Source organism: Protomyctophum parallelum (assembly GCF_964188405.1).
Source record: "Protomyctophum parallelum genome assembly, chromosome: 18".
NCBI lineage: Eukaryota > Metazoa > Chordata > Actinopteri > Myctophiformes > Myctophidae > Protomyctophum > Protomyctophum parallelum.
This window is the reverse complement of record NC_139716.1, coordinates 45994970-46011108: the sequence shown is the minus strand read 5'-3', so window position 1 is coordinate 46011108 and position 16139 is coordinate 45994970. Positions and strand designations below refer to the sequence as shown.

The window sequence follows — 16139 nt, the reverse complement described above, 5'->3', positions numbered from 1 at the left end:
GAGGACCTCACCTGGTCTCTGAACATGAGGGAGAGGACCTCACCTGGTCTCTGAACATGAGGGAGATGACCTCACCTGGTCTCTGAACATGTAGAGATGATGTCACTCACCTGGTCTCTGAACATGAGGGAGAGGACCTCACCTGGTCTCTGAACATGAGGGAGAGGACCTCACCTGGTCTCTGAACATGAGGGAGATGACCTCACCTGGTCTCTGAACATGAGGGAGATGATCTCACCTGGTCTCTGAACATGAGGGAGAGGACCTCACCTGGTCTCTGAACATGAGGGAGAGGACCTCACCTGGTCTCTGAACATGAGGGAGATGACCTCACCTGGTCTCTGAACATGAGAAGAGGACCTCACCTGGTCTCTGAACATGAGGGAGAGGACCTCACCTGGTCTCTGAACATGAGGGAGAGGACCTCACCTGGTCTCTGAACATGAGGGAGAGGACCTCACCTGGTCTCTGAACATGAGGGAGATGACCTCCAGGACGTGCATGCTCCACTGCTGCTCGCTCTGCGCCGCCGCCACGAACTTCAGCAGGTCGTCGAAGCCGCTCAGATGGACCGCCCACAGGAGACGGTCGTGGACGCTGGCGTCATCGTCCACGTTCTGGAGGAGACACCAGAGGAGACATGAGGAGACATGAGGAAGGAAAGGAGACAACAGAGGAGACATGAGGAGATATGAGGAAGGAAAGGAGACAACAGAGGAGACATGAGGAGACATGAGGAAGGAAAGGAGACAACAGAGGAGACATGAGGAAGGAGAGGAGACAACAGAGGAGACATGAGGAAGGAAAGGAGACATGAGGAAGGAAAGGAGACATGAGGAAGGAGAGGAGACATGAGGAAGGAAAGGTGACATGAGGAAGGAGAGGAGACATGAGGAAGGAGAGGAGACAACAGAGGAGACATGAGGAAGGAAAGGAGACATGAGGAGACATGAGGAAGGAAAGGAGACACCAGAGGAGACATGAGGAAGGAAAGGAGACAACAGAGGATACATGAGGAAGGAGGAGACATGAGGAAGGAAAGGAGACATGAGGAAGGAGAGGAGACAACAGAGGAGACATGAGGAGACATGAGGAAGGAAAGGAGACATGAGGAAGGAGAGGAGACAACAGAGGAGACATGAGGAAGGAAAGGAGACATGAGGAAGGAGAGGAGACAACAGAGGAGACATGAGGAGACATGAGGAAGGAAAGGAGACATGAGGAGACATGAGGAAGGAAAGGAGACACCAGAGGAGACATGAGGAGACATGAGGAAGGAAAGGAGACATGAGGAGACATGAGGAAGGAAAGGAGACACCAGAGGAGACATGAGGAGACATGAGGAAGGAAAGGAGACATGAGGAGACATGAGGAAGGAAAGGAGACATGAGGAGACATGAGGAAGGAAAGGAGACATGAGGAGACATGAGGAAGGAAAGGAGACACCAGAGGAGACATGAGGAAGGAAAGGAGACATGAGGAGACATGAGGAAGGAAAGGAGACACCAGAGGAGACATGAGGAAGGAAAGGAGACATGAGGAGACATGAGGAAGGAAAGGAGACACCAGAGGAGACATGAGGAGACATGAGGAAGGAAAGGAGACATGAGGAGACATGAGGAAGGAAAGGAGACATGAGGAGACATGAGGAAGGAAAGGAGACATGAGGAGACATGAGGAAGGAAAGGAGACACCAGAGGAGACATGAGGAAGGAAAGGAGACATGAGGAAGGAGAGGAGACAACAGAGGAGACATGAGGAAGGAAAGGAGACATGAGGAGACATGAGGAGACATGAGGAAGGAAAGGAGACACCAGAGGAGACATGAGGAAGGAAAGGAGACATGAGGAGACATGAGGAAGGAAAGGAGACACCAGAGGAGACATGAGGAGACATGAGGAAGGAAAGGAGACATGAGGAGACATGAGGAAGGAAAGGAGACATGAGGAGACATGAGGAGACATGAGGAAGGAAAGGAGACATGAGGAGACATGAGGAAGGAAAGGAGACATGAGGAGACATGAGGAAGGAAAGGAGACACCAGAGGAGACATGAGGAAGGAAAGGAGACATGAGGAGACATGAGGAAGGAAAGGAGACACCAGAGGAGACATGAGGAAGGAAAGGAGACATGAGGAGACATGAGGAAGGAAAGGAGACATGAGGAGACATGAGGAAGGAAAGGAGACATGAGGAGACATGAGGAAGGAAAGGAGACATGAGGAGACATGAGGAAGGAAAGGAGACATGAGGAGACATGAGGAAGGAAAGGAGACATGAGGAGACATGAGGAAGGAAAGGAGACATGAGGAGACATGAGGAAGGAAAGGAGACATGAGGAAGGAAAGGAGACATGAGGAGACATGAGGAAGGAAAGGAGACATGAGGAGACATGAGGAGACATGAGGAAGGAAAGGAGACATGAGGAGACATGAGGAAGGAAAGGAGACAACAGAGGCCTACCTTCTCCTCATGGAGGTTAACAGGAACATGGAGAACATTCCTACCTTCTCCTCATGGAGGTTAACAGGAACATGGAGAACATTCCTACCTTCTCCTCATGGGGGTTAACAGGAACATGGAGAACATTCCTACCTTCTCCTCATGGAGGTTAACAGGAACATGGAGAACATTCCTACCTTCTCCTCATGGAGGTTAACAGGAACATGGAGAACATTCCTACCTTCTCCTCATGGGGGTTAACAGGAACATGGAGAACATTCCTACCTTCTCCTCATGGAGGTTAGCAGGAACATGGAGAACATTCCTACCTTCTCCTCATGGAGGTTAGCAGGAACATGGAGAACATTCCTACCTTCTCCTCATGGAGGTTAACAGGAACATGGAGAACATTCCTACCTTCTCCTCATGGAGGTTAACAGGAACATGGAGAACATTCCTACCTTCTCCTCATGGAGGTTAACAGGAACATGGAGAACATTCCTACCTTCTCCTCATGGGGGTTAGCAGGAACATGGAGAACATTCCTACCTTCTCCTCGTGGGGGTTAACAGGAACATGGAGAACATTCCTACCTTCTCCTCATGGAGGTTAACATGGAGAACATTCCTACCTTCTCCTCATGGGGGTTAACAGGAACATGGAGAACATTCCTACCTTCTCCTCGTGGGGGTTAGCAGGAACATGGAGAACATTCCTACCTTCTCCTCGTGGGGGTTAACAGGAACATGGAGAACATTCCTACCTTCTCCTCATGGAGGTTAACAGGAACATGGAGAACATTCCTACCTTCTCCTCATGGAGGTTAACAGGAACATGGAGAACATTCCTACCTTCTCCTCATGGAGGTTAACAGGAACATGGAGAACATTCCTACCTTCTCCTCATGGAGGTTAACAGGAACATGGAGAACATTCCTACCTTCTCCTCGTGGGGGTTAACAGGAACATGGAGAACATTCCTACCTTCTCCTCATGGAGGTTAACATGGAGAACATTCCTACCTTCTCCTCATGGGGGTTAACAGGAACATGGAGAACATTCCTACCTTCTCCTCATGGAGGTTAACAGGAACATGGAGAACATTCCTACCTTCTCCTCGTGGGGGTTAACAGGAACATGGAGAACATTCCTACCTTCTCCTCGTGGGGGTTAACAGGAACATGGAGAACATTCCTACCTTCTCCTCATGGAGGTTAACAGGAACATGGAGAACATTCCTACCTTCTCCTCGTGGGGGTTAACAGGAACATGGAGAACATTCCTACCTTCTCCTCATGGAGGTTAACAGGAACATGGAGAACATTCCTACCTTCTCCTCGTGGGGGTTAACAGGAACATGGAGAACATTCCTACCTTCTCCTCATGGAGGTTAACAGGAACATGGAGAACATTCCTACCTTCTCCTCATGGAGGTTAACAGGAACATGGAGAACATTCATTCCTTCTCCTCGTGGGGGTTAACAGGAACATGGAGAACATTCCTACCTTCTCCTCATGGAGGTTAACAGGAACATGGAGAACATTCCTACCTTCTCCTCATGGGGGTTAGCAGGAACATGGAGAACATTCCTACCTTCTCCTCATGGAGGTTAACAGGAACATGGAGAACATTCCTACCTTCTCCTCATGGAGGTTAACAGGAACATGGAGAACAGTCCTACCTTCTCCTCGTGGGGGTTAACAGGAACATGGAGAACATTCCTACCTTCTCCTCATGGGGGTTAACAGGAACATGGAGAACATTCCTACCTTCTCCTCATGGAGGTTAGCAGGAACATGGAGAACATTCCTACCTTCTCCTCATGGAGGTTAGCAGGAACATGGAGAACATTCCTACCTTCTCCTCATGGAGGTTAACAGGAACATGGAGAACATTCCTACCTTCTCCTCATGGAGGTTAGCAGGAACATGGAGAACATTCCTACCTTCTCCTCATGGAGGTTAACAGGAACATGGAGAACATTCCTACCTTCTCCTCATGGAGGTTAGCAGGAACATGGAGAACATTCCTACCTTCTCCTCATGGAGGTTAACAGGAACATGGAGAACATTCCTACCTTCTCCTCATGGAGGTTAACAGGAACATGGAGAACATTCCTACCTTCTCCTCATGGAGGTTAGCAGGAACATGGAGAACATTCCTACCTTCTCCTCATGGAGGTTAGCAGGAACATGGAGAACATTCCTACCTTCTCCTCATGGAGGTTAGCAGGAACATGGAGAACATTCCTACCTTCTCCTCATGGAGGTTAACAGGAACATGGAGAACATTCCTACCTTCTCCTCATGGAGGTTAGCAGGAACATGGAGAACATTCCTACCTTCTCCTCATGGAGGTTAGCAGGAACATGGAGAACATTCCTACCTTCTCCTCATGGAGGTTAACAGGAACATGGAGAACATTCCTACCTTCTCCTCATGGGGGTTAGCAGGAACATGGAGAACATTCCTACCTTCTCCTCATGGAGGTTAACAGGAACATGGAGAACATTCCTACCTTCTCCTCATGGAGGTTAGCAGGAACATGGAGAACATTCCTACCTTCTCCTCATGGAGGTTAGCAGGAACATGGAGAACATTCCTGACCAGCAGAAGCATCCTCTCTATAAGCAGGTTGTCTTCTTCTTGTCTCTCCTCCCAGTCCTTAGGAGAGGGGGGGGGGGGGAGAGAGAGAGAGAGAGAGAGAGAGAGAGAGAGAGAGGGGGATGTAATTTCCTGGGGTCTACTAGGACTAGAGTAAATAATAATAAAAGATTTTTGCACAAAAGAAATATACATAAATATCCCCATGCTCGAATGCCCCCGCCCCCCCTGTCAAAAACAGCTGAAATCCCTACAACGAAAGAAAGCAGCAAATGAAGAGAAAAAAATTAACACTCATCTTTTACTTTCTCTAATAACCTAAAACATGAACCTTGGTTGAAAGGAAAAGTTGTCCTTTAAGAAAGATTATTTTTTTAAAGGTTGCCACTTACCAGTTGTAGAAGGTTGTACAATGTTTCACTAAACACGCCGAACACCTTCTCACTGGCGAAGGCCTAGAGAGAGAGAAACCAGATGGAGACACTAGTGAACACCTTCTCACTGGAGAAGGCCTAGAGACAGAGAAACCAGATGGAGACACTAGTGAACACCTTCTCACTGGCGAAGGCCTAGAGACAGAGAAACCAGATGGAGACACTAGTGAACACCTTCTCACTGGAGAAGGCCTAGAGACAGAGAAACCAGATGGAGACACTAGTGAACACCTTCTCACTGGCGAAGGCCTAGAGACAGAGAAACCAGATGGAGACACTAGTGAACACCTTCTCACTGGTGAAGGCCTAGAGAGAGAGAAACCAGATGGAGACACTAGTGAACACCTTCTCACTGGCGAAGGCCTAGAGAGAGAGAAACCAGATGGAGACACTAGTGAACACCTTCTCACTGGTGAAGGCCTAGAGACAGAGAAACCAGATGGAGACACTAGTGAACACCTTCTCACTGGTGAAGGCCTAGAGAGAGAGAAACCAGATGGAGACACTAGTGAACACCTTCTCACTGGTGAAGGCCTAGAGAGAGAGAAACCAGATGGAGACACTAGTGAACACCTTCTCACTGGTGAAGGCCTAGAGAGAGAGAAACCAGATGGAGACACTAGTGAACACCTTCTCACTGGTGAAGGCCTAGAGACAGAGAAACCAGATGGAGACACTAGTGAACACCTTCTCACTGGTGAAGGCCTAGAGAGAGAGAAACCAGATGGAGACACTAGTGAACACCTTCTCACTGGCGAAGGCCTAGAGACAGAGAAACCAGATGGAGACACTAGTGAACACCTTCTCACTGGTGAAGGCCTAGAGACAGAGAAACCAGATGGAGACACTAGTGAACACCTTCTCATTGGTGAAGGCCTAGAGAGAGAGAAACCAGATGGAGACACTAGTGAACACCTTCTCACTGGCGAAGGCCTAGAGAGAGAGAAACCAGATGGAGACACTAGTGAACACCTTCTCACTGGCGAAGGCCTAGAGACAGAGAAACCAGATGGAGACACTAGTGAACACCTTCTCATTGGCGAAGGCCTAGAGAGAGAGAAACCAGATGGAGACACTAGTGAACACCTTCTCACTGGTGAAGGCCTAGAGACAGAGAAACCAGATGGAGACACTAGTGAACACCTTCTCACTGGTGAAGGCCTAGAGACAGAGAAACCAGATGGAGACACTAGTGAACACCTTCTCACTGGTGAAGGCCTAGAGAGAGAGAAACCAGATGGAGACACTAGTGAACACCTTCTCACTGGTGAAGGCCTAGAGACAGAGAAACCAGATGGAGACACTAGTGAACACCTTCTCATTGGTGAAGGCCTAGAGACAGAGAAACCAGATGGAGACACTAGTGAACACCTTCTCATTGGCGAAGGCCTAGAGACAGAGAAACCAGATGGAGACACTAGTGAACACCTTCTCACTGGTGAAGGCCTAGAGACAGAGAAACCAGATGGAGACACTAGTGAACACCTTCTCACTGGCGAAGGCCTAGAGACAGAGAAACCAGATGGAGACACTAGTGAACACCTTCTCACTGGTGAAGGCCTAGAGACAGAGAAACCAGATGGAGACAGCACTAATTATTTGTTCGGCCCGAAAACTTGTGCTTGTTGTCATGATTTGTCACGACAAGAGTTGTCTTTGTACGACGCTCAAAAAAGGTCTTTAAATAAATACTTTTTGAAATGTCTATGAGGAAAATGAACGGGGGATCATTTCCTGGGCTCTGTTAGCAACACGCTATATATGCGTAGACGCAACGGAAGTGTGTGTGTTTTTGATTGATTGATTGATTGAAATATTTATTAACAGTTTGCAGAATTACAGTACATTTCAAGCACAAACTCAATACAAAGACTGTTAACTGTGAGTGGACGACCCAATTAAGCATTACACTTGTTTACAACAGGGTCCACCATGTTCAATTCATCAAAACATTTAGAGACGTACAAATAGACACTTCTATGTAGTCAAAGAACAGAACAGGAATTCATCATGAAGGAAGCAAAAAGGGAAAAGATACATATACAGTTTTGAATTGCAGCCGTCCGTAGGTGCCCTTTGAGAGCGTTTTTGAAGGAGTCAAGGGATTCACATGTCTTAATGACTGTTGGTAGGGCGTTCCACATTTTGGTGGCATAGGAGCGACAGCTTTAGATTTTACTCATGACCAGGCCTGGAATTTCATCCTTTTAGGGGCGAGGTCACTTGGCCTTTAGTGTGGTCAACTTTTTGAGGGCACAAGGCCGAGGTGAACATTGGTTCAGAACAGTGCTTCTTAAATAAATAATCACAGCTTTAAATAATAAAATATAAGTAGCTGCTGTTGTAAACATGTTTTGGGGTCCCAGTCCAGAGATGAAAATCATAATAAAATGGCCTAGGACCCTGTCAGGCTGACACCCTAGGCTAATTAATTTAATTTGGGGGATCATTGGGTTAAATTGAGTTAATTCACAGAAAATACAATGACATAACTACATAACTTTTGAATAAGGGCTTGGTTTAGAAAAGCCTATGTTTTGTGCTAAACTAATATATTGAATAACATGGCATTGTTGTAGAGAGGTTAGGTTAGTGACGGATAAGATCATTTCTCCATTGTGGGGCTGAGTGAAAGTGCAGCTTCAAATCAGTTTTTTGCTCTTTATTTACAAGGGGAGACCAACCTAGTCCCCATATATGGGGGACAAGGGGAGAGCAACCTAGTCCCCATATATGGGGGACAAGGGGAGAGCAACCTAGTCCCCATATATGGGGGACAAGGGGAGACCAACCTAGTCCCCATATATGGGGGACAAGGGGAGACCAACCTAGTCCCCATATATGGGGGACAAGGGGAGAGCAACCTAGTCCCCATATATGGGGGACAAGGGGAGAGCAACCTAGTCCCCATATATGGGGGACAAGGGGAGAGCAACCTAGTCCCCATATATGGGGGACAAGGGGAGAGCAACGGACTTTAACTCATGCTTCCTTCATGCCTGAGTGTCCAAGTTGCTCCTTTACACCTGACAGGGGGGAGTTTCCCTGGTCGGACGTAGCGCGTCCAACTAGTTCTTTGTTGTTACCTGGCTGGAGACAGTGTGTTCTGTGCACAGGGGAACAATTGTTTAATTATATCCATGGTATTTTTCTGTAGCTATCCATAATGCGACGCAAAAGAACATTTATGTTTGTTTTGGTGGGCTAGATCGATACGGTAGATCATCTCTCCTCCTCCTTGTATGGACACATTGGACAGCCACGCTGTTCCGCACTAGACACAAATAAATCAGCTGGACCGTGTCCGACCAGCGACCACGCAACGTTAATGCATGTGACGTAGGACCGCCACACTGTCGCAACTGTAGAAAACATTATTTTGTTTTGAGCGATAGTTGCAGTTTGACCGGATAGCTAGATTATCCATTATCCATTTATGTATGTATTTTGTTATAGTTCTTCTATTCATAGTGACTCATAGGAATAGACTAAGTGACAACCAGGAATAGTCTGGTGACCACCGGAGAGACGGGTGGCAGCCGGAAATTAGACGGCACCCGGGAGCAGTATGGGTTGGCGCCCCAGCCTGTGTCTTCCGTGAGGAAGAAGCCCAACAAACCCACGGTGAGGCCTTTAGGAGGGCCATTCAGACCCACGGTGAGGCCTTTAGGAGGGCCATGCAAGCCTCAAGCGGAGCCGGCGGCACCACCAAGGGCAAGGTGGAGCCTGCGGAACCGTTGCGGCTTGAGAATCCACCATTCCTGAATAAAGTGCCTGGTGCTGGGAGTCTGCTGCAACGCACAGGGCCTGACCTGGTGAGAGCAGGAGTGGACCTGGTGAGACGTAGGAGGGGCCCGGACAGGTATCAACTCAGGGTTAGGGTTAATGGTACCTCTCAGTCCCGGCAGAGTAGTTCAGGAGGAATGGATTGTGTGGCCCTGGTTATTCCCTAATGGGACTGATCGAGGGTAGCTACTGGGACGTAAGTCGGGACTTGATCACTCCCGGCTGGGTCGCCTGAGTGAGGGGTATGATGTTGCGAGACCCGGAACCCCGATGACCTCAGGATACATCACTGAGGATACGTCCCAGGTGATGACCTCAGGATACATCACTGAGGATACGTCCCAGGTGATGACCTTGGGATACATCACTGAGGATACGTCCCAGGTGATGACCTTGGGATACATCACTGAGGATACGTCCCAGGTGCATCCATGACCTCAGGATACATCACTGAGGATACGTCCCAGGCGATGACCTCAGGATACATCACTGAGGATACGTCCCAGGTGCATCCATGACCTCAGGATACATCACTGAGGATACGTCCCAGGCGATGACCTCAGGATACATCACTGAGGATACGTCCCAGGCGATGACCTCAGGATACATCACTGAGGATACGTCCCAGGCGATGACCTCAGGATACATCACTGAGGATACGTCCCAGGCGATGACCTCAGGATACATCACTGAGGATACGTCCCAGGCGATGACCTCAGGATACATCACTGAGGATACGTCCCAGGCGATGACCTCAGGATACATCACTGAGGATACGTCCCAGGTGATGACCTCAGGATACATCACTGAGGATACGTCCCAGGCGATGACCTCAGGATACATCACTGAGGATACGTCCCAGGCGATGACCTCAGGATACATCACTGAGGATACGTCCCAGGCGATGACCTCAGGATACATCACTGAGGATACGTCCCAGGTGATGACCTCAGGATACATCACTGAGGATACGTCCCAGGTGATGACCTCAGGATACATCACTGAGGATACGTCCCAGGTGATGACCTCAGGATACATCACTGAGGATACGTCCCAGGCGATGACCTCAGGATACATCACTGAGGATACGTCCCAGGTGATGACCTCAGGATACATCACTGAGGATACGTCCCAGGTGCATCCATGACCTCAGGATACATCACTGAGGATACGTCCCAGGTGATGACCTCAGGATACATCACTGAGGATACGTCCCAGGTGATGACCTCAGGATACATCACTGAGGATACGTCCCAGGTGATGACCTCAGGATACATCACTGAGGATACGTCCCAGGCGATGACCTCAGGATACATCACTGAGGATACGTCCCAGGTGATGACCTCAGGTGTGACGGCCCTGCCCCCTCTGCCTCTGCTCAGTAGGCTATCTGGCAGCCTGGGTGATTAGGGCAGAGTGGAGCAGGCCATCAGGCCAACTGTGTACACCTGAGTGGGGTGTGGTCTCTGGGAGAGTATATAAGGGCCTCTCCTTCCATGCTCTCAAGCCAGCTATCTTACCTTCCTTTCAAGCAGTTGCACACCTTTTACAACACTCACACACAGCACACTCCATACATCCATACACTGCATACATGACTGATTACTGACATTGTCACATCTCATACCAGTTTATTTGATTATTGCTTACTTATTTTAACTTAGAATAATAAATATAATATAAAAGGTTTGCCTTGTGTGTGGACTCCCTTTTTGTCATGTATTGCCCTAGAGTGCATGACAAATGGGGGCTCGTCCTTAAGGTCAGTTTGATTGTAAAACAAAATTAGTTTTTTGATTGAAATTGGTTTGTACCTTGTTTTGTTGGGAGTTGCACACACAAGTTTGGTTTTGGTTTTGAATTCCTTTTAGGAGCTGGAATTAGAGCAGCATTTGGCCCCAGAGGTAAGTGTTGGGACTTGCGGGTTACAGGGGTAGGTTGGGGTATGTTTTTTGTGTGAACAAACCCCAAGAGACTGGTGCCGATAGGGTATCAGTTTTTTTGTTTTGTTCTTTATTTTACCCGTAGTGTGGTTTTTGTGTAGCGGCGGATTCTGAGGGTCACAATGGGTGGCTGGAGGGGAGAAATCCTCATGCTCAGTGGCCGACCGTAGGATGAAGTCATGTAGGTAGTATATAGGATCATTAGGTAGATTAGGGTGGGGTTTGTTCCACTTTTTGCTTAAACTGCCTTACTGCCCCACACTTGCCTTGTACCTTATAGCCCCAACACTATCTTTTTGGTAATCTGCATAATACAAATTACTGCCATTGTACAAAGTTTAAGTCACCGTCTATTGAATTGTTGAACAAGATTTTATTCAGTACCCAAGCATTTGTAAGAGAATGAAGAGTATCATACAGGCTAACATGGAGGATTCTGGGAGTGCTGGTGAATGGGGGAATAAGAGTGGTGCAAGTTTTATGACTGGGTTGTGTATTTTGAACATGGCTATGCAATTTAAGTGTCTGACAAACGTCTTCCATAAGTTTAAAACTGGACTGGTGAGCATTTGGGGAATTCAGGGATTTATTGGGAACATATGAATAAAATGTTCAATGACAAAATGGCCCAAACAATGCTTTTCAGGTTGCATGTGTTGTGGGTGACCCAGGCGGTGCTTTTCAGGTTGCATGCGCTGGGGGTTGGATTCAGTTTGTCATTTGGCTGTGGTGTGTTGCCTTTGATTGGCAAAAAGCACACTTTGTTGGTGTGTGCCTCCTTTGATGTCCTGTTGAGGGCAAGGAGGACACTTTGGTCCACGGACTAAGCATGGCATATAGGCTTAAGTCCAAATTCATTTGGATGGCCCATAAATTATTTGGGTCCTAGATCCTGAATTCCAGATACATGGTAGCTTGCCAGCCTTGCTTATTGGACTTAAATTGCTTCAGTCACTGAAAATGTCAAACCCAGTTGGCTGTATGTATTTCAGTCATGGAAACCACTTGCACTGACTCTTGCACTCATTTTTCAGTAGTATACTGACATGTTTTGTGATACCTAATCAGATGCCGATGTAATGGGTTTTTTTTGTAGCTACAATTGGGATGTTCAACATATTAAAGGTTACCCTAGAATAATGTGTAACCTGTTTTGCTTACATATCTTGTTTCTTGTTTTCCTCAATAGACTATCCTGTCTCCGGCTCTCTTAAATCGCTCCTGTGCACTAGGTTGCTGAGGCTGGGGGCAGGATGGTGTGGCAAAGTGGGGAGGCAGGTATTTATGGATATAGCATAGGTGTACATTTGTTTGGTAAGCCTTGTTGCATTGTTATAAAGTTAAAGATGACGAGGTGGCTAATTGATTTTATTAGGACAAGTGTTTGTTATATTATTGTTTGCTAATTTGTGGTTTGTTTTCTGTAGATAATGTGGTGGAACCACATTCTTATGGAGGGGGGTGTGACGGCCCTGCCCCCTCTGCCTCTGCTCAGTAGGCTATCTGGCAGCCTGGGTGATTAGGGCAGAGTGGAGCAGGCCATCAGGCCAACTGTGTACACCTGAGTGGGGTGTGGTCTCTGGGAGAGTATATAAGGGCCTCTCCTTCCATGCTCTCAAGCCAGCTATCTTACCTTCCTTTCAAGCAGTTGCACACCTTTTACAACACTCACACACAGCACACTCCATACATCCATACACTGCATACATGACTGATTACTGACATTGTCACATCTCATACCAGTTTATTTGATTATTGCTTACTTATTTTAACTTAGAATAATAAATATAATATAAAAGGTTTGCCTTGTGTGTGGACTCCCTTTTTGTCATGTATTGCCCTAGAGTGCATGACATCACTGAGGATACGTCCCAGGTGCATCCATGACCTCAGGATACATCACTGAGGATACGTCCCAGGCGATGACCTCAGGATACATCACTGAGGATACGTCCCAGGCGATGACCTCAGGATACATCACTGAGGATACGTCCCAGGCGATGACCTCAGGATACATCACTGAGGATACGTCCCAGGCGATGACCTCAGGATACATCACTGAGGATACGTCCCAGGCGATGACCTCAGGATACATCACTGAGGATACGTCCCAGGTGATGACCTCAGGATACATTACTGAGGATACGTCCCAGGTGATGACCTCAGGATACATCACTGAGGATACGTCCCAGGCGATGACCTCAGGATACATCACTGAGGATACGTCCCAGGTGATGACCTCAGGATACATCACTGAGGATACGTCCCAGGTGCATCCATGACCTCAGGATACATCACTGAGGATACGTCCCAGGTGATGACCTCAGGATACATCACTGAGGATACGTCCCAGGTGATGACCTCAGGATACATCACTGAGGATACGTCCCAGGTGATGACCTCAGGATACATCACTGAGGATACGTCCCAGGCGATGACCTCAGGATACATCACTGAGGATACGTCCCAGGTGATGACCTCAGGATACATCACTGAGGATACGTCCCAGGTGATGACCTCAGGATACATCACTGAGGATACGTCCCAGGTGCATCCATGACCTCAGGATACATCACTGAGGATACGTCCCAGGTGATGACCTCAGGATACATCACTGAGGATACGTCCCAGGTGATGACCTCAGGATACATCACTGAGGATACGTCCCAGGTGATGACCTCAGGATACATCACTGAGGATACGTCCCAGGTGATGACCTCAGGATACATCACTGAGGATACGTCCCAGGCGATGACCTCAGGATACATCACTGAGGATACGTCCCAGGTGATGACCTCAGGATACATCACTGAGGATACGTCCCAGGTGATGACCTCAGGATACATCACTGAGGATACGTCCCAGGCGATGACCTCAGGATACATCACTGAGGATACGTCCCAGGCGCATCCACTTATGTATGTATTTTGTTATTATAGCTACACTAGGCAGCGTGTGGGCTAAATGAAAAACGGTAAAATGAACTTCTGTGGGCGCCGGTCCGGGCACCACGGCCACTTTGGCCGTATGGGTATATACTTTTTCGAGGGGCAACGAGGGCCAAAGAGAGGGCCAAAGAGAGGGGCAACGAGGGCCAAAGAGAGGGGCAACGAGGGCCAAAGAGAGGGCCAACGAGGGCCACAGAGAGGGGCAACGACGTGAAATTCCTGCCCTGCTCATGACAGCTGTTCCGTTGGTGTATGAGGAAGCATTTGGAAATTCAAGATCCTTCATGACTATTTCTATGTATTTTATGTATTACCACCATGGATTAAGAGCGTCTGATAAATGAGTGAATTGTACCTCTTTGTAGTTCTGTAGAACGTGACCCCATACCTCTTTGTAGTTCTGTAGAACGTGACCCCATACCTCTTTGTAGTTCTGTAGAACGTGACCCCATACCTCTTTGTAGTTCTGTAGAACGTGACCCATACCTCTTTGTAGTTCTGTAGAACGTGACCCATACCTCTTTGTAGTTCTGTAGAACGTGACCCCATACCTCTTTGTAGTTCTGTAGAACGTGACCCATACCTCTTTGTAGTTCTTTAGAACGTGACCCCATACCTCTTTGTAGTTCTGTAGAACGTGACCCATACCTCTTTGTAGTTCTGTAGAACGTGACCCATACCTCTTTGTAGTTCTGTAGAACGTGACCCATACCTCTTTGTAGTTCTGTAGAACGTGACCCCATACCTCTTTGTAGTTCTGTAGAACGTGACCCCATACCTCTTTGTAGTTCTGTAGAACGTGACCCATACCTCTTTGTAGTTCTGTAGAACGTGACCCATACCTCTTTGTAGTTCTGTAGAACGTGACCCATACCTCTTTGTAGTTCTGTAGAACGTGACCCATACCTCTTTGTAGTTCTGTAGAACGTGACCCCATACCTCTTTGTAGTTCTGTAGAACGTGACCCATACCTCTTTGTAGTTCTGTAGAACGTGACCCATACCTCTTTGTAGTTCTGTAGAACGTGACCCCATACCTCTTTGTAGTTCTGGAGGAGAACGTGACCCCATACCTCTTTGTAGTTCTGGAGGAGAACGTGACCCATACCTCTTTGTAGTTCTGTAGAACGTGACCCCATACCTCTTTGTAGGCCTGCAGAAAACACTCCACTTGCAGGAAGTGATGTCTGAAAACTGGATCCTCCGGGACTTTGCCGAAACACAGGAGGGCGGGCTGCGTCAGGTTGACCATGAGTCTGAAACACCACAGAAGAAGAAGAAGTGATTAGGGACGCTGTTTAGGTTTAGGTTTATTTATTTAGCATGTGGTACAAAAAATAGACAATAACATATCAAAGAACAAAAATACAATGCAAGGAAGGGAAGAAGCCAGAAGGCTTATTTGGAATCCTTTCCTGAAGGAACAGGTCATTGGTTTAAACAGATTAGAAGTTCATAAAGAACAATACATAAGTCTACAAGTTGGCAAAGGGGGGCAGCTGTGCAGTAAAGAAATAAAAACACAGACTGCACACAAAACAGAAATAAACAATACAACAACAAACACACAAAAGAAAATATAACGCATCAAAGTAAAACATGTAATCTACAGAGAGGAAGAAATAAGATATTTCTTTAGATTAATATTGGAAAGGATAATGAGGATTGAATTGAGGCATCTAGGGAATTCCATAGATGAGGGCCTCTAAATGTGATGTCAGATTGATGTTTGGAAGTGCGACAATTCAAAATTCAAAATGATCTCTTTGCCTTGTGGGGTAGGAGAGAATGTCAGAAGTAACACGGAAGAAATTGTGAAAAGAAGACTGTGATACCACAGAAGAAGCAGCGTTAGTTTTGCAGTAAAAAAACACATCCTTGGCCTAAGAACGGCCATAGACCTCATCACATTTATGACGAGGTCTAAGTGTCTAAGGCCGAATTTAGCTCAAAGGAGTGTTTTTAGTGTAAAGCTGATGCTTGGA

At 47.3% G+C, this 16139-nt stretch overlaps 1 protein-coding gene across 1 annotated transcript in view; it reads right to left on the bottom strand.

Annotated features, from left to right (window-relative positions):
* Positions 1-16139, bottom strand: part of timeless (timeless circadian clock) — a 79843-nt gene that overhangs the window by 55259 nt on the left and 8445 nt on the right. The window contains exons 4-7 of the mRNA XM_083788930.1: positions 15296-15410; positions 5437-5499; positions 5003-5104; positions 462-617 (exon numbers count right to left, since the gene is read on the bottom strand). Of these exons, the coding sequence (XP_083645056.1) occupies positions 462-617; positions 5003-5104; positions 5437-5499; positions 15296-15410 (436 nt within the window). The remainder of the gene's footprint in view (positions 1-461; positions 618-5002; positions 5105-5436; positions 5500-15295; positions 15411-16139) is intronic.